Here is a 27,366-nt window from a genome sequence, read left to right on the forward strand (position 1 = left end):
AGCATGTCAAGAAGAAATGACAGGTTAATTCTTCAGCTGCAAGACTCAGGACCCAGATAAGGAAGAATGTTGCACCCAATGTTAACCTGTCTTTTCTCTTTGCAGAGGCTACAAACATGTTCTCTATTTCCAGTATTTTCTGTTCATGTTTATATATATTTTTTTTTTAAATGTGGCTCCACAAGATTATAAAACAAATGTCTCATTTCAGTGTTCAGATCAATTATAAACCCTGAGCTTTTGTTTACTAGAATGATCACTAATTATATAGAACTGCAATTTTATATTTTAAACGTTCCCCCCACCACCCCAGACACCAGCAGAGAAATTGCCTCTGCATATTAAAATCTCTCTATATACTTACCTTCTTTCAGTTTTATTGTTATTCCATCAGACTTTTCAAGCTCAACAAAGTTGACGACTGAACTGCAATTTTTTTCAGCTGTCTTCAATAGTTCCTGAATAACTGAAGGCTTCATAATTCCCCTTGGGTTTAGAGGTAACACATGGGATTTTTTACCAGGCTGCAAAAATAAAAGCTTTAACAATTAGAATAACTACTTTAAAAGAACATATTTACAACATTTCTTATTGGTAACAGTTTTATATAATACTACTTTTTAAGCTGACACAATTACAAATGTTGAACAGTTCTTTTTTTTCACAAATACATTATAGCAGGGACCTTTGTGTATTTTGTAGAACACACTGCCATAATACCTTTGGAGGAGATTTTCTTTTGGCCACTGTTTATAATAAAATCATTCTAAAAGAACACATTGCTGATTTTGTTAGAAATAGGTAATCTTCCTGGTATGTTGTCACCATCATTATAAAAAAGTGTCAAAGATATTTTCCCTATGTATGTGCTGATGTAACTTGACAACTTTTTGTTTAAAGCATACATTCCAATTATCCATATGTAAAATAATTACACAACAGCACATCTTCTGTGGCTTTTCAAATTTTGATGATAATTAATCTCACAAACTCAGACAGATAACTGAAAGGTCAAATGTGTGTGACTGATTGGGAGGGGTGGGGAGGCAGGGAGTGGATAGAAAGAGAGGGAAAGAAATGGGATGCAAAGACTTGCCTGAAGAACATTTATGTTTAAAGAATTACATGCATAAATCCAGAATTGTGTGTTTTGGATTTCCAGCATTTGATTTATTTCTACTAGTCATTAATATGACTGATATTACCATTATTTAATTTACTAAATTTTACCTTAATTTTAAGATACAGAATTTCGCTTGCACACAATCTACTAGCATAAAGTGCTTTACATATATTATAGATAACTACAATGTTTCAAAGAAGTTGTAAAGCTACATTTGTACATACACACAAAGAAAAGAAAGCTCCCGCCATTATCTATTAAACTTAAATAAAATTAATCACCCTGTGGTTGTTAGGCAATAGTACTATCTTGAAATCGATTAGCTTTTAAAACAGGATGAAGATACCATAATAACAATAAAAAAGCAAAATACTGCAGATGCTGGAAATCTGAAATAAAAAGAAGAAATGCTGGAAATACTCAGCAGGTCTGGCAGCATCTGTGGAGAGAGAAACAGAGTTAAGGTTTCAGGTCAGAAGCCCTTCTTCAGAACTGACAAATATTAGAAATGTGAAAGGTTTTAAGCAAGTAAAGCGGGGGTGGGGCAAGAGTTAACAAAAGGTGAAGGTGTTGATAGGACAGGGTCACAGAGAATAATTGACCAGAAGGTCATGGGAACAAAGGCTAATGGTATGTTAATGGTGTGCTGAAAGACAAAGTGTTAGTAAAGAGAGGGTGTGAAAGACTGTAAAGCACAGAGCACTGCAAGGACGAACTTAAAAAACAAAACAGTGGGTAAGCACAGTGGAAACAAACTGAAAAACCTAAAATAAAATAAAATAAATAAAAAAAGGAAAAAGAAAAAATAACTAAGCATAAAAAGGTGGAACCCGTCATGCTCTGAGACTATTAAACTCAGTGTTCAGTCAGGCAGGCTGTAGTGTGCTTAATCAGTAAATGAGGTGCTGTTCCTCGAGCTTGTGTTGATGTTCGTTGGGACACTGCAGGAATCCCAGGACAGAGTTGTGAGCATGAGGGGGGGGCGGTGTTGAAATGGCCAGCAACCGGAAGCTTGGGGTCATGCTTACGGACTGGGCAGAGGTGTTCCGCAAAGCGGTCACCCAATCTGCCTTTGGTCTCCCCAGTGTAGAGGAGACCACATTGTGAGCAGTGAATACAGTACACTAAATTGAAAGAAGTACAAGTAAATCGCTGCTTCACCTGAAAGGAGTGTTTGGGGCCTTGGATAGTTAGGAGGTAAATGGGCAGGTATTACACCTTTTGCGATTGCAGGGGAAGGTGCCGTGGGAAAGGGACGAGGTGGTGGGGGTAATGGAGGAGTGGACGAGGGTGTCGCAGAGGGAATGATCCCTTCGGAATGCTGACAGGGGAAGATGAGTTTGGTAATGGCATCACGCTGTATGTGGCAGAGGATGATCCTTTGGATCTGGAGGCTGGTGGGGTGGAAAGTGAGGACAAGGGGAACCCTGTCGCACTTCTGAGAGAGAGGGGAAGGGATGAGGGTAGAGATACCATACTTGGTCTTGTAAAACAACCAAAATTATTCACTGTCAATACTGAATGAATTAGAGTGGTTACTTTGGAGTATGAATAGGACATAAAACAGGCAGTGAGCTGACCCTTGAGGTGACATTCCCCACTGTTGACCATTCATATGTAGACCTATTACAAGGACTGCCTGTCAGTGACCAACAGACTATTTATTCTTGGATACAATTAGAAAAAAATGTTTATTTTCATTGCAACCCCCTCAAGTCTCAGTTGAACACTTTGGAGCCAAACTTCTTCCTAAACTTCCTTCAAGTAGGACAGGAAGCAGGACCTTTTTGAACTTTTGTGCGTCAGCAGCTCAGAGTCTAGCTTTTTAAAGGCCCTTTGGTGGCCCAAGGCCATGACAAGAGAATCACTGTAAGGATTAAGGTGACTGCTTCTGACACAGTTTCTAGATTTGCTGACTAAATTGCCATTATTTTGTAGTAGTATAGAATAGCAAAATATATTGTAGTTATACCATATTAATTAAAAGCAAAAAATCTTATGCTCTAATCACCATTAACAAAGAAAACATTCTAACTCAAGAACTCTGTTCAGCTTAACTTTGCATTTATTCAAAATATTATATGCAGCATTGGATAAGAGACTGGGAATGATAAATTACATAGGTTTCAAAGATAACACTGTGGAAGGAAATAATGTGTCATGTATACTGTTGTATACTGTTATATACAGGTTAAAAAAAAAATTTGTTAATCATTCGTGGGATGTGGACATCACTGGAAAGGCCAGCAGTTATTGGCCTCGAAGGTGGCAGTGAGCCGGCTTCTTGAACCGCTGAAGTGCCATTAGGTAGGGAGTTCCAGGAATTTGACCCAGTGCCGATGAAGGGAGGGTGATATTTTCCAAGTGAGAATGGTGAGAGACTTAGAGCGGTACTGCTGGTGCTGTCATGTGCCTGCTGCCCCTGTTCTTCTAGGTGTTACAGGTCACTGATTTGGAAGGTGCTGTCGAAGGAAGCTTGACGAGTTGCTGCAGTGCATCTTGTATGTGGTACACACTGCTGCCACTGTACGTCGGTAGGGGAGGGAGTGAATGTTTAAGGTGGTGGATGGGGTGTTAATCAAGTGGCTGCCTTGCCCAGGATGGTGTCAAGCTTCTCGAGTTTTGTTGCAGCTGCACTCATCCAGGCAAGTGGAGGGAGTGTTCATTAAACTCCTGACTTGTGCCTTGTAGATAGTGGAAAGGCTTTGGGGAGTAAGGAGGCGAGTTACTCGCCATAGATTACTGAGCTTCTGACCTGCTCTTAAAGCTACAGTACTTATGTGGCCTGGTCCACAGTTAAGAACACAAGAAATATGAGCAGAAGTAGACCATATGGCCCATCGAGCCTGTTCCGCCATTTGATACAATCATGGCTGATCTTGGGCTTCAATTCTACTTTACTGCCCGCTCCCCGTATCCCTCGATTCCCGGCAAGACCAAAAATCTATCTATCCCAGCCTTAAATGTATGCAATGATGAAGCATCCACAACCCTCTGGCGTAGAGAATTCAAAAAGATTCACAACCCTTTGAGTGAATTAATTTCTCCTCCTCCTCAGTCCTAAATGATCGACCCCTTATCCAGAGACTGTGCCTCCACGTTCGAGATTCCCCGACCAGCGGAAACAATCTCTCAGCTTCTACCCTATCAAGTCCTTTCAGAATCTTGTATGTCTCAATTAGATCACCTCTTATTCTTCTAAACTCCAAAGAATATAGCCCCAATTTACTCAGCCTATCATAGGACAACCCCCTCATTCCAGGAAACAATTTAGTAAATCTTTGCTGCACCGCCTCCAGTACAAGTACATCCTTCCTTAAATGTGGAGACCAAAACTGCACACAGTACTCCAGGTGCGGTCTCACCAAAGCCCTGTATAACCTTAGTAAGATTTCTTTATTCCAGTACTCCAATCCCCTTGCAATAAAGGGCCAACATGCCCTTTGCCTTCCTAATAGCCTGCTGCACCTGCATGTTAACTTTGTGCGTTCCTTGTACGAGTACCCCCAAGTCTCTCTGAACATCAACACTTACCAGTTTGACACTTCTAAAAAATATTCTGCTTTTCTAGTTTTACGACCAAAGTGAACTTCACACTTCCCTACATTATACTCCATTTGCCATCTTGTTGCTCACTCACTTAACCAGTCTATATCTCTTTGCAGCCTCTCTACGTCCTCGCTGCGGCTTAGCTTTTCACCGAGCTTTGTATCAGCAAACTTAGATATATTACTCTCTGTCTCTTCATCCAAGTGGTTAATAGAGTGTAAATAGCTGAGGCTCCAGCACTGATCCTTGCAGCACCCCGCTATTCACTGCCTGACAACTTGAAACTGCCCTATTTATGCCAATTCTCTGCTTCCTGTCTGTTAACCCATCCTCTCCACACTAATATATCACCCCCAACACCATGAGTCCTTACCTCGCCTATTAATCGTTTATGGGCACCTTATCGAATGCCTCATGGAAATCCAGGTATACTACATTTACCTTTATTCTATAACACCTACCACATTCCCTTTTTTCTACCCTACTAGTTACATCCTCAAAAAACTCTAATAAATTGTCAAACAGGATTTCCCTTTAGTAAAATCATGCTGACTTGTTCTAATCATACAATGCTTTTCCAAGTGCATTGTTAAAACTTCTTTAATAGTTTCCAGCATCTTCCCAATGACTGATGTTGGGCTAACTGGCCTGTAGTTCCCCGTTTTCTCTCCACCTCCTTTCTTGAAAAGCAGCGTAACATTTGCCAACTTCCAATCTGACGGGACCATTCCTGAATCTAAGGAATTCTGGAAAACCATAGCCAGCGCATCCAATATCTTAGCAGCTATCTTTTAGAACCCTAGGGTGTAGGCCATCTGGTCCCAGGAACTTGTCAAGATTTTAGTTCCCTCAAGTTTCTCAGCTGATATCAATTTCCTTAATTTCCTCACTTTTTAGCCCCCAGGTTACTGCGTTTTTCTGGTATGGAACTTGTGTCTTCTACGGTGAAGACAGACACACAATATTTGTTCAATGCCTCTGCCATTTCCTCATTCCCCATGATGATTTCTCCTTCTCTGCCTCTAAGGGACCAATGTCTACTTTAGCTACTCTCTTCCTTTTTACGTAGCCATAAAAGCTCTTACAATTTGTTTTTATATTGCTGGCTAGTTTCTGATCAATGGTGACCTCCAGGATGTTGATGGTAGGGAATTCAGTGATAGTAATACTGTTGAACATCAAGGGAAGATGTTTAGATTCTCTCTTGTTAGAGATGCTCATTGCCCGACGCATGTTACTTGTCACTTATCAGCCCAAATTGGAATGTTATCCAGGTCTTACTACATACAGGCATGGACAGACTGCTTCATTACCTGAAGAGTTATGAATTAGAACTGAACTCTATACAAATCAGCAAACAACAACTGCCAACATTTTCATTGAATACTTTTGAGTGATGTGGTCAATAACATCACATTAAATTAATATAAAAGCAAAATACTGCAGATGCTGGAAATCTGAAATAAAAACAGTGCTGAAAATACTCAGCAGGTCTGGCAGCATCTGTGGAGAGAGAGAGCGAAAAACAGTTAACATTTCAGGTCTGCGACCTTTCATCAGATTTCCCACATCCACAGTAATTTGGTTTTGTATTCCTGCAGCTGCCGGCCTGCCACTGCAGAGGGGGAGCTTCTCCACAGGACAACCCGCAGCTTTGGCAATCGCATTGGGTGCGAGGTTTTACTAATAATTTGTACATAAACTTTTGGAATTATATTTAAAGTCCTTCATCAGGAGAGATATGGAAGGTCTTTGTGTTGTAACCAAAAGCAAAGTTTTGCATTATTAGTTGATAATATTGGATATTTTACATTAGCTACTGCCATTAAATCTACAAATAACTTGGTTATTTTTGTATCTTCACAGTTCTCCCTTGGAGAATGTGAAGTAGTGGATTGATTAACAGTCTCATAGGGCTGAATTTTCAAAAGGGCCGTGGAGGCAGGATCAGAGGTGGGAGAACCTACATTTTCCCACTACCCACCGGCATACTGGTCAGTCTCCACGATCCTGCCTCTGAGCAATTTTCATGGCAGCTACAACAGAGGGTAAAGGCTACCCGCCTGCCAATTAGGCTAATTAAATTTCCTATTGACGGCAATCATCAGAAGCCATCTGGAATAAGTTGAGGCAGTCTCCCAACGGCAGATTGGGGAGTCATCGATGCCACAATGATTTTAACCCCACCCCCAATGCGACTGCCACAGCTGCAGGCTGTCCTGTGGAGGAGCTCCCCCTCCGCAATGGTAGCCAGCAGATGTAAGAATACAAAAGAAAACTACTGTGGATGTGGGAAACCTGAAATGAAAACAAAATGCCGGAAATACTGAGTAGGTCAGGCAGCATCTGTGAAGACAAAAAGTTAAGGTTTCAGTTCGAAGACCTTTTCATCAGATCATCGACCTGAAACGTTAAATCTGTTTTTCTCTCTACTTGATCTGCTCAGTATTTCCAGCTTTTTTCATTTTTATTTTTAATGTTTGAACACTTCTTTGAAAGGGCGCCTCAAGATATAGGTGCCCCCTTGTTCTCCTACCTACATCGGCAGTTCCCACCTCTGACTATGGGCCTGCCAATTTTTCAGCGTTGGAGGGCCTCCAATTGGACCAGGCTCCTGAAAGCAGCCATTTAATTGGCCACCTTCTCAAATCAGCCTCTGGGTCCTGGTGCCAGCATGTGTGGGTTCCCAACCCGCATTTACTTTCAAAGGTAAGATCAGGACCCAGGAGCGAAAAATCAGCCTATAGTTCCTAACCTGCATAAACACTCCTCCTCATGACTGTGGCCAAATTTCACACCAGATAGGCAGGATGGGGTTTTGATCTTCCACAACAGAAATAATTAAAAGTGGCCACCCACATCCACTGAAAGCAAGTAACCCGCTAGTCAACTTGGGTCTCCACTCCTGGATAATACGGAGCAGGGTTCAAAGCCTGTACCTTCTGACTCAGAGGCAGGAATACTACCAAGCCAATGGCTCGCTCTATAATTACTGTTGGTGATAAATGCAAACAAAAACGAGATACAGTCATTTGATATTCCTGTTTATTTTAACATCTGCACCTTTCGAACAAGTACTTAGTCAAAATGTTTATTCTCACACGTCCACCCCAACGACATTTATATTACCCTTTAACATATGAATGCTAACTTTACTCTTGGTTATACCTGAAGTATAATATTACTCATTCCTTCTATTCTTCCCCTGGCAAAGTTACCTCTCCAAATCCAAATTTTTACTAATATTAAAGGCCAAAGTAGCCTTCTTGCAACTGACTGCAGTTAATTAAGAAATTCTTGGAGAATGGTCTATTACTGCAAAGTATCCCTGTAATACTCAAATACCAAAGCTCACTGCAAACAGATTTTTGGCTGAAAGCAACAAACATCCAAGTTAAATAACAAATAAAGGCTATTACTGTATTCTTAAACCAACTATTTCATATTTTCTACTTAAAATTCCAAAAAACACTAAGGATATTATCCATTTTAATTACTTTTTGTTATACAACAGGAGTACAAAACACTGTAGATTTGTGGTACTCAGCTTTTTTTTTTGAATATCAAACCACAATTATTCTTTAAAGGTTTTTAGTGTAAAGTTTATTTCATAGCAGACCACATTATATCAGAAATTTTGGAAAGCTGCCTGTCACTCAGATAACAGACACTGCCACTCACCCCGCTGCTCAGACTCCTTCCTGTACCATAGTCTACACCAAAGAAAAATAGCGTCAGTTATAAACAATGAGATTCCATAGTCCAGGAATGCTGCCAGCAGAAGAAAACAGAAGAAAAGTGTGATATAAAAAGAAGCAGCTTCTAAAGAAACACACTAAAGAGGATTGTTTGATCACAATTTCTCCAGAAGTGTAAATATGGGGTACAGTAGTACAGTGGTTATGTTACTGGACTAATAATTCAGGGAATGAGAGTTCAAATCCCAAGAGAATTTGATTCATTTTTTAAAATTGGAAATCATAAACTGGCCATCAATACAACATTGTTAAAAATAGTTATAAAAACCAAGCTGATTCACTAATGTCCTTTCGGGAAGGAAATATTCTGTTTTTACCTGTTCTGGCCTGGCCTATATGCGACTCCATTCTTACACCAGTGCGGCTGACTCAACAGCCCTCTGAATTAGCCAGAAAGCTGTTCCAAGCAGTTCAAGACCCCACCATCTTTTCAGTGCAACTAAGGTGGGGCAATAAATGCTGGCCTTGCTATTGACGCCCATGTCCCAAGAATGAATTCAAAAAATGTCTACCTTGGTCCCTATAGGCACCTTCCTGGAAAGTGTTCCCAAATCCTTCAAACTTTCCCCTCAAGTCTCTGCATGCATGCTTCCATTGCCACAATTGTCTCAACTTGAAAGTCCCTATACCACCAGATCTTTGATGGTGTTCCATCCCCACCATTTCTTCTTGGTTCCAGCTCCATACACTGAGCTTCAGTACTTATCTCATATGACTGCCAGCCACACAGTCCTACCTCATTCCACCTCTATATTGTCCTTTGATATATCCTGAGGATATGAACAATGCTTTAGAAATGAAAGTTCTTTTTCTTTTCCACACTGCACATTTCTGTTCCATCCTCCCATTCTTCTCATTAAACTCATCAGGGGTTAAATTAAGCCACATAGTGGCTGTTTCTCAGGTGTTACACAGCCATCTAATGACCCAAAATGGCATCCAAGAGGAATGTGCACACTTTCGTCAGGAATTGTGTAACACGCCATCTTGGTATAGCAGTTGGTGTGGGCACTGGCAACATGCTGAACAGAGAGATAATGTTTTTAGTTTTAGTGTGGATCAGGGTGCAATGCTGATTTGTAGCCACCACTACCATTTTGGAAGTCAACAGTGAGACAAATGCCCTGTCCTTTACCTCGCTCAGGAGAACATGATGCAAAACAGGATGATGCACACACCCCTTTCCCCACCCCAGCTTGCACTATTTAAGGGATCATGCGGTATTTAGAGGTTAGTTGCCACTTTATTGTTTCTGTTTGCTGCTGGAGTTGCATGCTTTTTTGGATGAGTTCTTGAAAGTGTCATTTATCTGCAGAGAGGGGTCTGGCTATGCTTGCAGCTCTGTAGCAGCTGTCTACTCCACAAAGTAGTTTCCTCCAGCCATGGGTGATCTAGTAGGGCCACTTGTCAATAGAATATGACTGGGAGCAGACTTAGAGAGAAGGAAAAAAAAAAGATGGAGAAATTAAAAGAAAATTAAAAAATTTAAAATTTGATAATTCCCAAGTACAAGTTAATACCTGAAGGACGACTTCACTGTTTCAATTGTTCCCCTTCTGGACCACAGATTTAAGATGCCATTTGTGCAAAACAAGCAGGGGAGAGGTGAAAATTGGCCAGAAAGTTTTGGAGATTTGCAACTCATGCCCCATCTCTTAATCCATTAAATTTGATGGCTAATTTTCTCGTTGTTAATGGTGCACGTTAATAACATGCCAGTACTCCTTCAGCAAGATGGAGCCCACTAAATGTATTCCCTTTGGCAAACACTATTATCTTAATGCAGAAGAGTTTCTAAGTACTGCAATCAGAGGCATGTCAGGGACATCAACAAGCACCACCGTAGGTTTGGTTGCATTCACTGGAGTAAATTTTAATTATTGGACAACTGACTGGTGAAGATTCCCATCCAGCCGTCCAAAAGTGCAGATAGGAGGCCTGGATAATTTAAATGTCAGACCTCATTATCATACACGCTGCAGGCTGAAAATTAGTGCCCTAGGGCATCCTGCCAGCTCTGAACTGCCACTATATCAGGCAGCCAAAGGGCTGGCCTGGGCCAGAAAAACATAGGGCAGGAAGGGAGTTTGTTCACACGACTGTGGGTGAACCAATGAGGCACTATCCTAGGTTATTTTTGTGCAGCCCAGTTGGACTACCCGCTAAAAATTGGTTGAGCATGCATAATGAAGCTTCACTCAGTTCTGTCCTAAAATGGCATTTGGAGCCCTATGTACATCACAGGACCTTTATTTGCATTATTAAAATGACCTACCGCCTGGGGCACTTTGATCACTCAGTGATAGATCTCTTTGAAGAAAACAGTTAGAACTCACTCCTATATGAAGTAGTAAGCAATTTTCAGGTCACTACTACCCTCATTATGCTTGGAGGCCCATGTTAAAATTTACCCCACTATATCTGCTAATTCTGTCACATCTCATAATGATTGTTGAGAATTAGATCTGCAGACCCTAGGTCAGAATGGATCCACCTATAGGTCTCTTCCATCTGCTGTGAGCACCTGCAGTCAATCTGTTCCATAGGTACAACAAGGTCAGCAGCAGGTGAGGTTACGAATTTCTTCTTGCTTTTTCCAACTTTCAGTCCTACCTGAAGGATCATCTGCACTATCAGCCAATGTGCTGGCCATATATGCATGGATGCATCAGTTAGCATAGCCAGCTATTTCATTTCCTTTGCCATTGACTAGCACCATGCGCAGGATACGGCTGCCTAATGTTATTGCACTGCTGCATTTCCCAAATTACTGTGCACTGAGCACTAAATGTTCTACAGGTTGCCTGGCAAATATTGTAGGATACATGCTTAGTAAACAGTACTATTGGGTAGTCTATTCTGACAGCTTTCTTAAGGTGTGTAATCACCTTCTACATGTTTCATGAACTGGCAATTAGTGCGCACAGCATTGAACCTTCCACTGTCATGCTGCAGTACTGCCCTCTAGAAGAGAGTGCCAAACAGAATAAAACTCCTCAAAACCATATACTTTAGCACATCCTCTCACAAGCCATCAAAAAAGGGTTCAAATATTGTACTGCTCTATCACTTGGCCACAGCCTTCATTTCCTGCTGGCCAAAGATTCCCCACCCCCTCCATGCACCTTCAAAGGCTTTTTAAACAGTTGCCTACGCAAGACAACAATTAAAAAGGCTTTCAAATAATTCCATTCACCAGCACAGCCTTCATAAATATAAAAATTTAAGTTTCCTTTTAAGTTTTCCAATATGGCTAACACAGAACTTCCCATTTCCCATCATGCTGAGCACCCATCATTAGGCCCATTATGGAGGTTTATCCGCACAAAATAATTAAAATTGGCTAACCACATGAAGTCCAAGAAGTTGGTCAATAGACAATGTGGTGGATGTAAAGTTTTAGTACTGAAACTAGAAAATATACACTTTTAGGCCTCAAGTGTCATGTATTGCAAGAGTATTTGTTACTTTGATCTTGAAATGGTCATAACATCTATCTCAAGAAAAAAAAATGTTTGCTCTAGTTCATCTTCCTTTTTGTCATATTGCATTTAACCAATTTTTGTTCAAAACACAGATGATTCTGTAAAGAGTAGAAATAAACAAACAACTCAAGATTTAGCTTTTTCACTGTCCTCTTTTTAATCTAGTAAATCTTGTATATCAAATATTATTTTGAGGACTGTGCAACAGTAGAAGGACCTGGCAGTGCATATTCACAAATCTTTGAAGGTGGCAGGACAATTTGATTTTTAAAAAGCTTATGGGGTAGTTGGCTTTATAAATAGGATCAATGAATACAAAAACAAGGAGGTCATGCTAAACGATTGCAAATCACTGGTTAGGCCTGAACTGGATGTCGATATCTTAGACAGGAAACAGAGGAGGTTACTCAGGATGATACTAGGGATGAGGGAGTTATGTGGAGAGATTGGGAAGCTGTAACGGTTCTCCTTAGAACAGAGAAGGTCAAGAGGAGACATAATAGAGGTATTCAAAATTGAGGGAGCTTAACAGTGCAAGTATGAAGAAACTGTAAGTGGGACAGTAACCAGAGGTCACAGATTTAAAGTAACTGTCAAAAGAACTATAGGGGAAAATGAGAAGAAAACTTTCATAAGGTGTAAATTGGGCTGTTAAGATCTGGAATTAACTACCTGAAAGAGTCGTGGAAGCAGATCACATAGTAACTTGCAAAAGGCAATTGGACATGTACTTGAAGAGGCTATGGGGAAAAACTTAGGATGTGGGCCTAATTTTGGACTGCCCTTACAAACAGCTGGCACAGGCACTATGGGCCAAATGTCCTCCTTTTGTGCTGTAAGATTTTATGATTCTACTGTTTAACTTTTCTGTTGGTAAGAGAAAAAACCATCAGTAAAATTTTCCCACAAAACACCTGGTAACTTGGACCAACGGAAATAACATTATGTCCAGAAAAAATTTGGTATTGCAGTTGCTTTATGTAATGTTGAAAATGTTGTCTTGCTGCCAGTTTAAGTAAAGGGATGTTACAGACCTTATTGAAAATAAACAACAGATTTGGCTTGATGGTGGCTGACTTACTCAAAGACAAACAAAACAGTAGGAGTGCTATTGACATAGAAGATGGGGATTAGTGTTACCTTACATACTAAGGTTTATGACCACATTACCCTGGACATATAGGAGAAGATGGGTGATACTGCAACTATATTACCTAAAGAAATGACAGCAAACTAAATCTTTGGAAGATGTCTTGGTGGAACAACATGTGACCCCACTTATAGAGAAAAGAATTATAACAGAACAAAATATAATAAAACTAGTTTTGTATACTAAAAAAGGACGAACTTGGATCCACACAGACTGTGGGAAAAGGACTACTGAATAACACCCCTTCGGTTTGAAACAAAAGAAAGACTGATCACCATGGAAACCTACATAACCTGGCTGTCCAGAGCAACGTTGCCCCTAATTTTTCTCAGCTGTGCAAGGCTTGCTTGTTGCAGTGCACAGTCCCTTCAGAGACTGCCACATGGCCACACATGCACGTATTTTAAAGAAAGAATTGTATTTTCACAACCACCAGATGTCTCAAAGCGCTTTACAGCCAATGAAGTACTTTTAAGTGTTGTTATGCAGGAAAGCTCCCACAAATAACAGTAATAATGACCAGCTAATTTGTTTTTGTGCTGTTGACTGAAGGATAAATATTAGCCAAGACACTGGGGATAACTGGAAGAGAAAAGGTGAAGGTGACGGAAAAAGAGCTCAACGTCATGCCGAGCGCAAAATTCATTTGAGGTGGGGCGTGTGAGGGGATAAAACGGAGTCCTTTGCCGAGTACAGATAACTGGGCATAACTCCCCAGCTCCTCTTCAAAATAGTGCCATGAGATCTTTTACATCCACCCAAGCAAGCAGATGAGGCCTCAGTTTATCTCATCTAAAGATGGCACCTCCGACAATGCAGTGCTCCCTCAGTACTGCACTGGAGCATCAGCCTTGATCTTTGTGCTCAAGCCCTGGAATGGGACTTGACTCTAAATCACAAGGTTTCGGGTTCAAGAGTGCTACCAACTGAGCCACAGCCTGTTTGTTCCCTGTGCTGGATATTCCGAATTGCTACACACTCGGAGTTTAGAGGGAACATTGGCCCAAAGGCCAAAGTAAAAGGAATGGATGCTACAAAAAAAAGGATTGCTGTGGAAAATTGTTTCATTGAGCTACAGAGACAATAGATGGAGAGCATGAGTCAATTCCTGAGCTCTATTTTTAAGAAGTCTATTGTTGCCTAGCAAGGCCCCAAGGTGTGGCCCAATCAAGGGGACTTAAAATATGACTTAATGATTTAGACGTGAATATAGGAGGTATGATCAGTAAGTTCACAGATGACACGAAAATTGGTGGTGCCGTAAATAGTGAGGAGGAAAGACTTAGATTACAGGACAATATAGATGGGCAGGTACGATGGGCGGAGCTGTGGCAAATGGAATTTAATCCTGAGAAGTGTGAGCTGATGCATTTTGGGAGAACTAACAAGGCAAGGGAATATACAATGGATGGTAGGACCCTAGGAAGTACAGAAGGTCAGAGGGACCTTGGTGTACTTGTATATAGATCACTGAAGACAGCAGCACAGGTCGACAAGGTGGTTAAAAATGCATATGGAATACTTGCCTTTATCAGCCGAGACACAAAATATAAGAGCAGGGAGGTTATGATGGAGCTGTATAAAACGCTAGTTAGGGCACAGCTGGAGTACTGTCTCAGTTCTGGGCACCACACTATAGGAAGGATGTGATTGCACTGGAGAGGGTGCAGAGGAGATTCACCAGGATGTTGCCTGGGCTGGAGCATTTCAGCTATGAAGAGAGACTGAAAAGGCTAAGGTTGTTTTCCTTAGAGTAGGAAGCTGAGGGGGGACATGATTGAGGTATGCAAAATTATAAGGGGCATTGATAGGATAGATAGGAAGAAACTTTTTCTTTTAGCGGAGGGGGTCAATAACCAGGGGGCATAGATTTAAGGTAAGGGACAGGAGGTTTAGAGGGGATTTGAGGAAAAATGTTCTCATCCAGAGGGTGGTTGGAATCTGGAACGCACTGCCTGAAGAGGTGGTACAGGCAGGAACCCTCAACATTTAAAGTAGTATTTAGATGAGCACTTGAAACGCCAAAGCATACACGGCTATGGGCCAAATGCTGGAAAATGGGAATAGAATAGTTTGGTGCTTGCTGGCCAGCACGGACACGATGGGCCGAAGGGCCTGTTCCTGTGCTGTATAATTCTATGACCGTGTGGAAGTCGTCATAACTGAGTTGCTGCTGTTTCCTTTAATGCTGCCCTGATCTTGAGAACATGTGTTACAAAACTACCAGTGGGCATCTCCAAGGCCTCGACAAACCTCAAAGTCAAGCCAATGCTATGTGATACTTTAAGGCATTGTATAATATAGACCCTTCTCTCCAAGTAGTGTGTGCATTTTGGAGTCAGGTGGTTATTTCCTTTTTCTGTTGTTAAAGTAGTTCTAAATTATGCATAAACTATAAATATTATTTAACCCCAGGTCTGTATTTGTGATATGATGCAATATTCGATTCTTTTTAAAAAGCCATGGTTCATGCCTGCAGTTCATCAGGATTACAAGCCCACTTCATTAAATATATAATTTAAATTGAATCAAGATAAAAAGGCACTTCCCCAAAGTAAAGAACACATTGCAAGCTTTGTCCCTGCAGCACAGGTTATCTGCCTCTACCACCCCTTTCAGGCAGTGAGTTCCAGACCTCCACCACCCACTGGGTGAAAATTTTTTTCCTCATCTCCCCTCTAATCCTTCTACTAATCACTTTAACTCTATGCCCCCTAGTCACTGACTCTTCTGCTAAGGTAATTATGCCCTTCCCATCCATGTTATACAGGCCCCTCACAATTTTGTACATCTCAATCAAATCTCCCCTCAGCCCCTTCCATTCCAAGGAGACCACCACCAGCCTATCCAATCTTTCCTAATAATTGCAATTTTCCAGTCCCGGCAACATCCTCATAATTCTCCTTTGTACCGTCTCTATTGCAATTACATCCTTTCTGTAATGAGATGACCAGAACTGCTTGCAATACTCAAGTTGTGACCTAACTAATGTTTTATATAGTTCCAGCATAACCTCCCTACTCTTATATTCTATACCTCAGCTAATAAAGTAAAAGATTCCATAATAAAAACAAGAAATGTTGGAAATACTCAGCAGGTCTGGCAGCATCTGTGGAGAGAGAAGCAGAAAATTAACATTTCAGGTCAGTGACCCTTCTTCAGAACTGGCAAATATTAGAACTGTAAAAGGTTATAAGCAAGTAAAGCGGGGGTGGGGCAAGAGATAACAAAAGACAAGGTGTAGATAGGACAAGGTAACAGAATAGCTGACCAGAAGGTTGTGGAGCAAAGGCAAACAATATGTTAATGGTGTGTTGAAAGACAAAGCATTAGTACAGATAGGGTGTTAACGGACTGAAAATTGAACAGCCGCAAGCACAAACACAAAAAAAAAAGTGGGTAAGTAAACAGAACAAACTAAGATGAAATAAAATTAACAAAAAAAAAAAAAAATCAGAAAAAGGAAAACGAAAAAAATAACTAAGAATAAAAGTAAAATGAGGGGCCCGTCATGCTCTGAAATTATTGAACTCCATGTTCAGTCCGGCAGGCTGTAGTGTGCCCAATTGGTAAATGAGATGCTGTTCCTCGAGCTTGCGTTGATGTTCACTGGAACACTGCAGTAATCCCAGGACAGACATGTGAGCATGAGAGCAGGGGGGAGCGTTGAAATGGCAAGCAACCGGAAGCTCGGGGTCCTGCTTGCGGATTGAGTGGAGGTGTTCCGCAAAGCGGTCACTCAGTCTGCGTTTGGTCTCCCCAATGTAGAGGAGACCACATTGTGAGCAACGAATACAGTATACTGCATTGAAAGAAGTACAAGTAAATCGCTGCTTCACCTGAAAGGAGAGTTTGGGGCCTGGGATTCCATATGCCTTCTTAACCACCTTACCGACCTGTCCTGCTACTTTCAGGGGCCTGTGGACATACACTCCAAGGTCCCCCATTTCCTCTACACCTCTCATATCCTCCCATTTATTGCATATTCCTTTGCCTTGTTTGACCTTCCCAAATGCATCACCTCACATTTCACTGCCCACTTGATCAGTCCATTGATAACTTGCTGAAGTCTACAGCTATCCTCCTCACTATCAACCAGGCAGCCAATTTTTGTGTTGTCTGCAAACTTCTTGATCATTCTCCCTGGATTTATGTCCAAACTGTTAATATGTACCTCAAAGAGCAGGGGACCTAGTACTGAGCCCTGCAGAACCCCACTGGAAATAGCCTTCCAGTTGCAAAAACACCCATCAACAATTACCCTTTGTTTCATGCCACTGAGCCAATTTTGTATCCAGCTTGCTACATTCCCCTGGATCCCATGGGCTCCAGGATGGTGCATCCTGAAATGGGAACAAAGAGTTAGTTAAAACACGGGGTTGCACCTCAAGTTTTAAATAAAGCCCTCCAGCATTAAACACAATGTAACGTTCAGTGCACGAATAATGGACAGGCAGTGGAAAGGCAGTAGCTGACTCCAGTCTCCGAATGAGGGCTTCTGCTGCACATTAATAGTATTGTCTCAGGGAGTACAGTTAGTTAACAAAACACCCCAGAATGAAACTAAAATCTACAGTTGATGCATCTGATCACCGTCTGTAAAATACACCATACTGAAATTTGACCCATTGCCAACTTTACCCCTTGTGGCTCCATAAAGAAGCAATTAGGTTTTCTTTGGAGTCACGATAACATGCCTGGTGACCAGTAAATCCTCTGTGGGGGACCTGGTATTCAGACAGCTGAGCCAGACTAGTCTCCAATACTGAGAACACCGTTGATGTTTGACCAGACTGGTTCATTGATGGCGTCACAAGAGTTTTGTTTCTTTTATTTGAAAGCTTAGAATTCTGTGTGCTTTTAAATGACTGAGAAAAAGGCTTTTCTGTGAACATTGAATGCTGAAACTTGGTGTTTGAACTTAGGACAGACTTCAAGACACCTGTTCCAAACAGCATGGGAAATGACAGGTCACATGACTTGATTGTTAGTGTTTCAGTTTTGCTCTGGAGACCAGTGCTGGACAGGCAGGAGGCAGAACAAACTGGCTGGGACTTGTACCTGCCGCCGAGAAAAAAATACCTCTCCCTGAAAAATGAGGCTTGCCTCTCTTGTAAAGAGAAATTCTACATTTGAGATGGTGGCTGTGGTCTGCCCAGAGAGAGGAAAGAGACCCCTGGAGAGGAAAAGACCCAGCAAAAGAGGAGTTGCTGCTCTCTGTGGAGAAAGGCTCCTTTGCTGAGAGGAAGCCCTGCACTTTAAAAAGGCAGCACATTCCTATTGCCTCCAGTCTCTGAAACATCTCTGCCTCTGGAATGATTCCTGTTGCCTCTTATGTTTTGGGAGATCCTGAAAGCTCAAGAAAGCATCTATTGCAAGACTGCTGTTTTAAAACCCAAGTAAACCTGTTGCTACACCATTTCCTGAAAGATCTGTGTAACGCCTGCTGCAAACGAAGTGCCGTGAACGCCTACCCATCACAGACTGTTCATCAACCTCACCTAGAGAGACTTCGAGTGGCATCCGACTATTCGACTCGAGGCCACCTCACCGACCCAGCAATATCCTACCAGAACGTGACAACCTAATTATTTTATTATTCCTAAGGAACAGTTGTAATCCAAAACATCCTTTTAAAACTGGCTAACCCTTTTTTCTAATGTATGTGTGTGTATGAGGGTTAGGAAGTATAAAGTTTGAAAAGAATCCTTTCACATATAGAGTTATCTCATTATTGTATAAGACTTAACTTGGCCATGTGAGCCGCATGGAAGATGGCAGGATCCCCAAAGACACATTGTACAGCGAGCTCGCCACTGGTATCAGACCCACCGGCCGTCCATGTCTCCGCTATAAAGACGTCTGCAAACGCGACATGAAATCGTGTGACATTGATCACAAGTCGTGGGAGTCAGTTGCCAGCATTCGCCAGAGCTGGCGGGCAGCCATAAAGACAGGGCTAAATTGTGGCGAGTCGAAGAGACTTAGTAGTTGGCAGGAAAAAAGACAGAGGCGCAAGATAAGAGCCAACTGTGCAACAGCCCCGACAAACAAATTTCTCTGCAGCACCTGTGGAAGAGCCTGTCACTCCAGAATTGGCCTTTATAGCCACTCCAGGCGCTGCTTCACAAACCACTGACCACCTCCAGGCGCGTATCCATTGTCTCTCGAGATAAGGAGGCCCAAAAGAAAAAGAAGAAATAATTTTGTTGTTCTTTAAAGAAACCTGGCCCCCCCCCACCAAGAATGAGGAAAATTAATTTTGCCACATGAACATTGATTTTAAACTATTGTTGAAGCAAAAATGCTTGAAAAAACAATTGGGGACTTCGGTTGGAGAGAGACATTAGCTTATCAACAGACAAGTACTTCAAAAGGACAAAGGAGCTATTCCCTGCTCCAATTTAATCCACAATGGACTTTTGATTACCAAACATTACAGGTGGAAAGGCTAGCATTACAGGTTAATTACTAAGATGGCCGAACACACAAACAGACGTGGTCGGACCAGTTTGGTCACATGACTGGCTGACTGTTGGAATTTTTGAATTTGAACTTCCAACAAGGAATTTGAAATCAGAAGGCTATATGCTCCTGGACCGCGAACACCTCTCTCCTGTCTGCTCCCATCTCTTTCTCACGGAACTGAAGAACCACTGAAGACACAAACTCAGAAAAAAGTCTCCTACGTGAACAAGGTTTAAGAATACTGGGCCCCAACAAAAAGTAACAGCTGTCTACAATCAAAGACTCTACAGTGAGCTGGAAACACAAACAGTAAACAAGAAACTCTTCTGATATTGCCTCAAACCTTTCCATTTTATTTTTATTCTGCTCTTTTCTGTCCCTACTTGCACGTGTGTATCACGTGTGCATGCTAGCATGGGCCGTCGTATATCTGTAGGCATTAACCGTATTAGAGTTTAAGGTTTAATAAATTAAACCTGTTTGTGCTCATTTCTTTGCCTTATAATTGGAAAGAAGTGAACAAGGATTCACCAAGTGGGAGCTCAAAACACTATTTAAAAATTAAACCCTGTTACAAATAAGACCAGGTGAAGACAGTAGAAGACCCCTAGACACCTTTCTCACCTGGTCATAACACAGCCCACGGATTACCAGATTTATTGAATTCAATTTCACAACTTACCATAACTAGACTGAACTCAGTCTCTGGGTTACAAGTCCAGTAGCATAACCACTACAGTACCATAATCACAAAATAGCAGCTCTCCTCAGTTATCAAATTGTTCTTCCATCCATTGTGTCCAGTCCTAGGACATGTCTTCACTCATGTCTCACACAAGATTCGTGAGCTACTTACTAGGGAGGAGTGGGTGGTAGTTCTTGCCTGCATCTCAGTTTTTATCTTTAAAGTACCTTTTCCTTAGTGGTTGCAACTAAGGCCAAAGAGCCCCACCTATGCTTTACAATGTTTGGGGTGGGAAGGTGATGGCTATCCACACTCATTGGACGCACGTGGCCCCACTGGCTGTTAATAAAGTATTCAGTGCCTACGATCCTGTCTCTACTCATCAGGGGTGGCTAGACTGACCCAAACACAACTCTTCTGATTCAGCATGGGAAACAGAGTAGCTGTCACTCCATCCGTTCATGACCACCCCGCAGGATATCAAACCAGTATTTAAAGATTCTAGTCGCCAGTTGCCAGGGCTATTTGGAGTGAGGTGTGAAACCTTTATCTTCTGACTCAAAAAGTGAGAATGCTACTACCAAATTTTGCAAATCCTCGGTCATATGCCCTCAGTCACAAATGTTTGTGGTCTTTAAATTGAAATTTAAAGAGAATAATTCTGCTTTCTTCAATAAAATCTGCATTCTGTAGCTGGATATTGCACACTGCCAGCTCTGGATTATAACACATAAACCAGAGGATTCATTACAGAAGGTTTCAGTACATCACTCACAGCTGGCAGGTGCTGGTTCAGTCAATCCCCACAACGCATAACACAACCGCATTTTGAACTCCCCCAATAAACTGATATATTCCAATTCATTACATTTCACTTCTCTATTTTGTCGTTTAAAAGACATTTTTCCAAACATCAAATTAAATTTCGTTTTCATGTACTTGGTAAATTAATCCTCTTGCCTTGAAGTAATATTCTGAATTCACCTCATTAATGCCATTCAATACTGTGGGTAGAGTTTCCACTAGGTTGCACAATTTGCCCAAAAATGGCTAAACCAATGAAAAATGTTGCAGAATTTCAAGTGCAAGTTGTGAAAGTCAACTGCATTCACAAAATTGGCCTTGGCCCCAGATCAAATTAATCACCATGGCGAGTTAACACTAATTGTTTGTGGGCCCTTGAGGATGGTCTTGAAATTAAGCGCTAGTTATAGGTGCAAGGGCACCAATGGGCACTTTTTAAAAGCTGTTACAAAAATGCTTCCATTATTTTTATTTTGAGATCTTGTGTTAAAACTGAAAAACTTCCATGGATGTGTTTTTTTAACCAAGTTCACCAACAGGACAAGAAGTTGTTTGAAAGCTACCTGTGCTAGAGGCCACATTTGATTTGGGCTCAGAATACAGAACCCTTGGTGACTTGGGGAAAAATGGTTACAGAGAAGCCACATGTCAAGTTTTATGGAGGTCATGAGGTCAACTCACTGTTTGTGCGTCGAACATTGTTTTTCCAGTTTAAGTTGAGGTGTGAACTGCTTGAAGACAGTTGGTGTTTTCCTGCCAAAGGAAAAAGAAATCACCCAGCTCTTTCTCCTTCTCTACCTTTTTGAAGAAATCCTGCCAAGATTAAGTATGGAAGAGCAAAAAGTCTCTGGTGCCGTATAGATCCTGAGGAGCTGAAATAAAATCCTGCAATTCAAGTGTGTGCTGGCGGAAAAACCTTGATGCCACATTTCTCCTAGAAAGCCTACTAGAATATTTCGACATCTCCAGAACGGACTGCTTCTTAAATTAACCCAGTGACCCGTCTCTCTATACCCGGATGCCAGACCAAAAAAGGGACAACTGACTTCCTTCCAGGTCATCTTTTTTTGCCAAAAATTAGCAACTATTTGGCTAAAGTAGCTTACTTTGTCCAATTTTTGTAACAGACCTCTGCAGAGTGAATTTCTATTTTTTTTTTCTAGTGCGTGCAAATGTAGTTGGGGAATTTTTAAAAAAGGGAACTTTCATATTTGAATCAGTGTGTTAATGTTATGTTTCATTACTGGTTAAGTCTGGTTTTATAATAAACTGGCAATTTTGTTGTTTATTAAAGAAATCCGGTTGGTGTATTTTGTTCTGGAAAAAAAAAGTATACGATTGGCTGTGTCGGTAACCGGGAGAACATTTAACTAGATGTTGTGACCTGTGGAGAAGTGGAACTAGAAAAGACTCCTCCCGCCTCTGTCACAACAAACCTTTTAAATAACAAAAATCGTAACTAAGAGACTGACCACTGTACACCAATGAAACTTGTAAGTGGGTCTATACAGCTTTTTAAAAGTCATTTCAGTTACTTAAAATCACGTCACTCACAGGTGGTGAACTAGACACTGACTAAAATGCTTATTTGTGATCAACCCATTTTCAGTTGTAATAATAAAACAGCAAAAGGTTACTCTTAAATATATCGAGTATTTTTAATGCAAGAAAGAAAAAACAATTACTTTCTAAAACACTGCCCAATTACGCTGGTTTATGTTTGATTTTACACTTGTGATTATGCAAATAAGTTTGAGCTGTAACTTGAACCTTATAATCAGTTCAGAAACTAGTGCAATTTTGAGCGCAATCTGCACCCAGATTGCCGATTGTGCCCAAAGTGGAAACCGTATCCCTGTATGTTGTTGAGGGCTCTGCTCAGCCAACATTTTGACAGATTGCAGTTTAAACTTTGCTCATCTTTTCTCATAGCTCATCCTCTTTACACAGTTATCATCACTCTGGAAAGTTGCACATATGTATTCCCTTTCTTTTAGTCCATCACTCCAAAATAAATCGTGTTTCAACCCAGTCTGTACTGTTCACAAAAAGAGATTGGAGAACTGACGCTGATTTTCCTCAGGGTAGAAGTGAGGTTTTGCCAAGTTTGATAGGAAATATGAGGCAAAGTCTAAGACAGAGGCAGCATGCTGTTGAACATAATGGAGTCTTCTTTATCCTGTTTTACTTTCACTTTCAGCTCCCTCTGCTGGTTCATGTGTGCATGGTATCCTCAAGTGAACAATATGTAAAATGCAATTTTCAGAACACTACACTGACTCTAAACAGCGCAAATGAAAAATATCAAACACAAAATGAATGTCGTTTAAGTACATTTACAATTTATTAGAAGCATCATGTATATAAATGAGCTGCAAAAGCATAAGGAAAAAAAGACACACGAGGAAAAGTCATTCAGCCCTTCAAGCTTGTTCCTCTAGAACAGATGTGTCCAAATCTATATGTATCTCCTGAAAACTCAGTCCTATTTGCACTTACAGGGGTAATTTCATAAATTAATGCTCCCCGCCTGGAGATTTGTTCATTGGGTATGCAAACCAAGGATTAGGACAAGTAGCCCCACAAATTCGATCCATTAACTGCCATTATAGTAACCGAGCTCTTAATGTTCACTATAAAGCAGATCAAACCACACAATTTTTTTTTTAAATTTTAGTTTGTTTCATCATTTTTTTTTTAAACCATGTGCCTGCCCACTGTTTTTTTTCATGTTTGTGCTTTTGGCTAGGGCCGTTCATTATTCTGTCATTTAACACCATCGCTGCACTCACGCTTTGTCTTTCACCACACCATGAACATACTCTTTGCCTTTGCTCCATGACCTTCTTTGTCAGTTAGTTATTCTCTGTGACCCTCTGTCCCATCAACACCTTCCCTTTTGTTATCTTTTGCCCCACCCCAGCTTTTTTTGCTTAAAACCTATTACATTTCTAATCTTTGCCAGTTTTGATGAAAGGTCTCTGACCTGACATGTTAACTCTGCTTCTTTCTCCACATATGCTGGCAGACCTGCTGAGTATTTCCAGCATTTGTTGTTTTTATTTCAAACTATACATATCCTTTCACTGATCCTCACCAATTATGTAGTTTTAAAATGAACTATAAATTAATTCTTAGATTTATCATGGAATAAAAAGACACAAAAAAATTCTCTTGTCTAAGTGTTATTATGCACCAAGGATATGAAGTAATTTTATAAGTCCTTGTTGCTTCACCAACCAGCAGTTGATAAAGGGAATTTAGACATGTGCTACACATGTTTTTGAATACTCCTTTAAAACTGGTTAGAAAATCATGCAGCATACACACAAATATCTGATATTCACTGCTGACAGGAAAGACTCCTTATTGGCAGCACCAAGAGGATACTGATAGTCAATGCAAAATAACAGTCTCCGCTGGGATAGAAACTGGCTAAGAGATAAGGAAAATCCATATAAAACTGAAACAGGATACACTATTAATATCAAACAAGAAATTGGTTTCCAGGCTATAAAATCACGAGTCTATTTGAGAATATTTACTTATTAACCAAATATCCAGGTAAGTGTTGTTTCATTTCATTACCATGCACTGTATGCAGTTAAAAATGCATCTATGAAATTATGGCACAGTAAATAATAAAACTTTCTGTTGCAGATATAAAGTATTATAGCAACCATTGCTATATTTAAATTATTAACTATATAATACTTACATAGACTTTAAATGGCATCTTTATAGCACTCATATCCCAAACCAAATCATGGCTGCTGTTCAGAACCAGAATCAATGTCTTGTTGACACTAACTGGCTGCACATTCAAAAAGATCTGCAAGGATCAAATAACATATGGTTAGTGATCTATTGAACATTGAAACACCACTACCTCTAACAAGTACAGATCTACGCAATTGGGAGAACTGATATATTTTCATATGAGATAAGCAAGCTTAATTGGCTGCATATTGTGACACAAGCCCTTCCATGAAAAGGCAGTGGAAGCTGATAACATAAATGATTTTATAAGAGAGTTGGACAGGTACTTAGGGATGAAGAAGTTACAGGGTTACGGACAAAGAGCAGGGATGTGGGACTAGCACGACTGCTCTTTCAAAGTGCCAGCACAGACACCAGGGGCTGAATGGCATCCCTCTGTATTGTAAATTTCCATGATTCTATGATATTCAGGAGACTCATGTGTGGTTTCAGACATGAGTTCAGAGACTCTCAAGTCCCGTCTTACCTCCAATTCAACTAACACGATGGTGCCAATATTCACTCCAAACTCAATTTAGAATATTCTACACTTATAAGGAATCTATCTAAGTCGTGCAGGGGGGTGAGAGGAGGTGAGAGGAGGGGAGGTCCCTAATAGCTCCATCTGCCAAGATTGATCTGCTAAAGAGCAGATCCTGGAGCTTTATTGGAAAAGATCACATATAGCATCACACATCTCTAACATGGCAACATTTTCCGAGTACTGAACATAGTAAAAATCCAAATAGGCTCAACTCGTGTGGAGAATGCAGAATGACGAAACAATTATTTCAATAATTCCTGCCATATCCTAACCCACTGTATAACATTCAAACTCTGACTTTTCCACTTTTGGAAGTGCAAGAGATATCAAATGGTTTTGATCCAGTTTATTTATTTATTTTTTTAAAGTGTTTAATCTATTACAATTCTCAAAAATTAGGTTTTAGCAATTTGTTAATTTTATAATAAAACTTGAAGCATATCATGACCTAGTCATTCAATGTTTGTCACAGAAAACTCAGTAGATTGCACGTTGCTGATACATGTGAACCAAATTTGACAATGAATGGAAATATTAACCAGTTTCACACTTTTAATGTATTTAATTAACAGTTTTCTTTTAGAACATATAAATGCATGGAATGTTCCATATGCATTTTGCCAATTGGGATACTCAGCTACCATGGGATAGTATTTTTCTTGAACACAAGAAAAATATTACTAAACCACACTGATCGTAATTACAGTTTTGTAAAATAATACAGAAAATATCCAATAGGCTCTACAATAAAACATCTGTGAATTTAATAGATAATAGGTACATCTGAATATCTAAATGAAACCAGAAATAATGTTATGCTATCTTGTAATAATTCTGTTAAATGGGACTGAATAGAGAGCAACTGAACATGGAGAGATTCAATTTAATAAGGAAAGCAGTTACCAGACTACAATAAATTACTGTGTAAACATGGTGTGGTTGATAGTCACATTGAGAAATTAAGAAAAGTGTCAAATTCATCACCCTGGGTTGGACCATGATTTGTTCATCTCCAAGACATGACTGCATACATGTATAACCTTTGTTTCTCATAAAATAACCTGATGCATAGAACATTCAAATCTCATTGAGAAAGGAAATAATATTGTTTTAAAACTATCCATTAAAGTTTGCAATTTCTATGAATTAAATAGAACCTATTCCCTATGAACAGTGATGAAAAACTGGAGACACACTAGCGTAAAGCTGAGCAACAGTGCTTTGTTATAAAGGCAGCTGCTGAATTGAGTGACATTTCCCACAACATGCAGGTGGATGTGAGTCTTCCTGCAAACACAGGAAAAGGAAGGAGTAATGGAAAAGTCTAAATTGGTTATTTAAATAATCACTTCAGGGCTGATCTTTTTTGAAACAGCTAAAAGGTGAACTACATTATAAAGTCCCATTAGCTACATGCAATATAGACAATGATGGAATGTATAATAGGCATTTGTATACACTGTATTAAATCTATATTTAGTTATTTCAGATTTCCATACTGGAAAGGCATTAATTTCTCATCTTTGTGCGACAAACAACTTTTGATCTGTTTGCCTAGGTCAAAATCCGACTGGTTATGATCAAACTCAAATCATAGTTTTGAATATTTACAAAATTGTTGTTGCTGATATAGTACATCATAAATTATTCACTCCCTTATTTTAACAGATATTAACCTGTTTAAATAAATTCCATTATATTCAAAATGGCTCAGTACTTTGTTAAAATAGCAATAACGTTGCTGAGACACTTATGGGTAGAAATGTTCTTCAGCTTATGTTTATCCTCCTCTTTCCCTTTGTTAAGACTTCAACTACAGATTCCTTCACCTGTAAGGAGAGCGAACAGGACTGAAAAAATTCTTAATTGCCTCCACTGTGCTTTTAGAAATGATTATGATGTATAGATGTGTTTGTATGATCCTATCCACTGTGCAGGGAACAGTAAAAATTGTCAACTTGCTTTAATACAAATACTCTAAGCTACTTTACATCATGGGAGATTAGAGTATTCAGAATTAGAGTCCATCCATTGAGTCCAT

At 40.2% G+C, this 27,366-nt stretch overlaps 1 protein-coding gene across 3 annotated transcripts in view; it reads right to left on the bottom strand.

The window, feature by feature from the left end:
• The window catches only part of LOC137347654 (transforming growth factor beta receptor type 3-like), a 144,866-nt gene that overhangs the window by 64,185 nt on the left and 53,315 nt on the right, over nt 1–27,366 (bottom strand). For all 3 annotated transcript variants that reach the window (XM_068012306.1, XM_068012304.1, XM_068012305.1), the window contains 2 exons: nt 24,741–24,854; nt 365–524 (listed from right to left, as the gene is read on the bottom strand). In XM_068012306.1, coding sequence (XP_067868407.1) covers nt 365–524; nt 24,741–24,854 — 274 coding nt within the window. The remainder of the gene's footprint in view (nt 1–364; nt 525–24,740; nt 24,855–27,366) is intronic.

The sequence above is a fragment of the Heterodontus francisci genome, chromosome 32 (assembly GCF_036365525.1).
Source record: "Heterodontus francisci isolate sHetFra1 chromosome 32, sHetFra1.hap1, whole genome shotgun sequence".
Lineage (NCBI taxonomy): Eukaryota > Metazoa > Chordata > Chondrichthyes > Heterodontiformes > Heterodontidae > Heterodontus > Heterodontus francisci.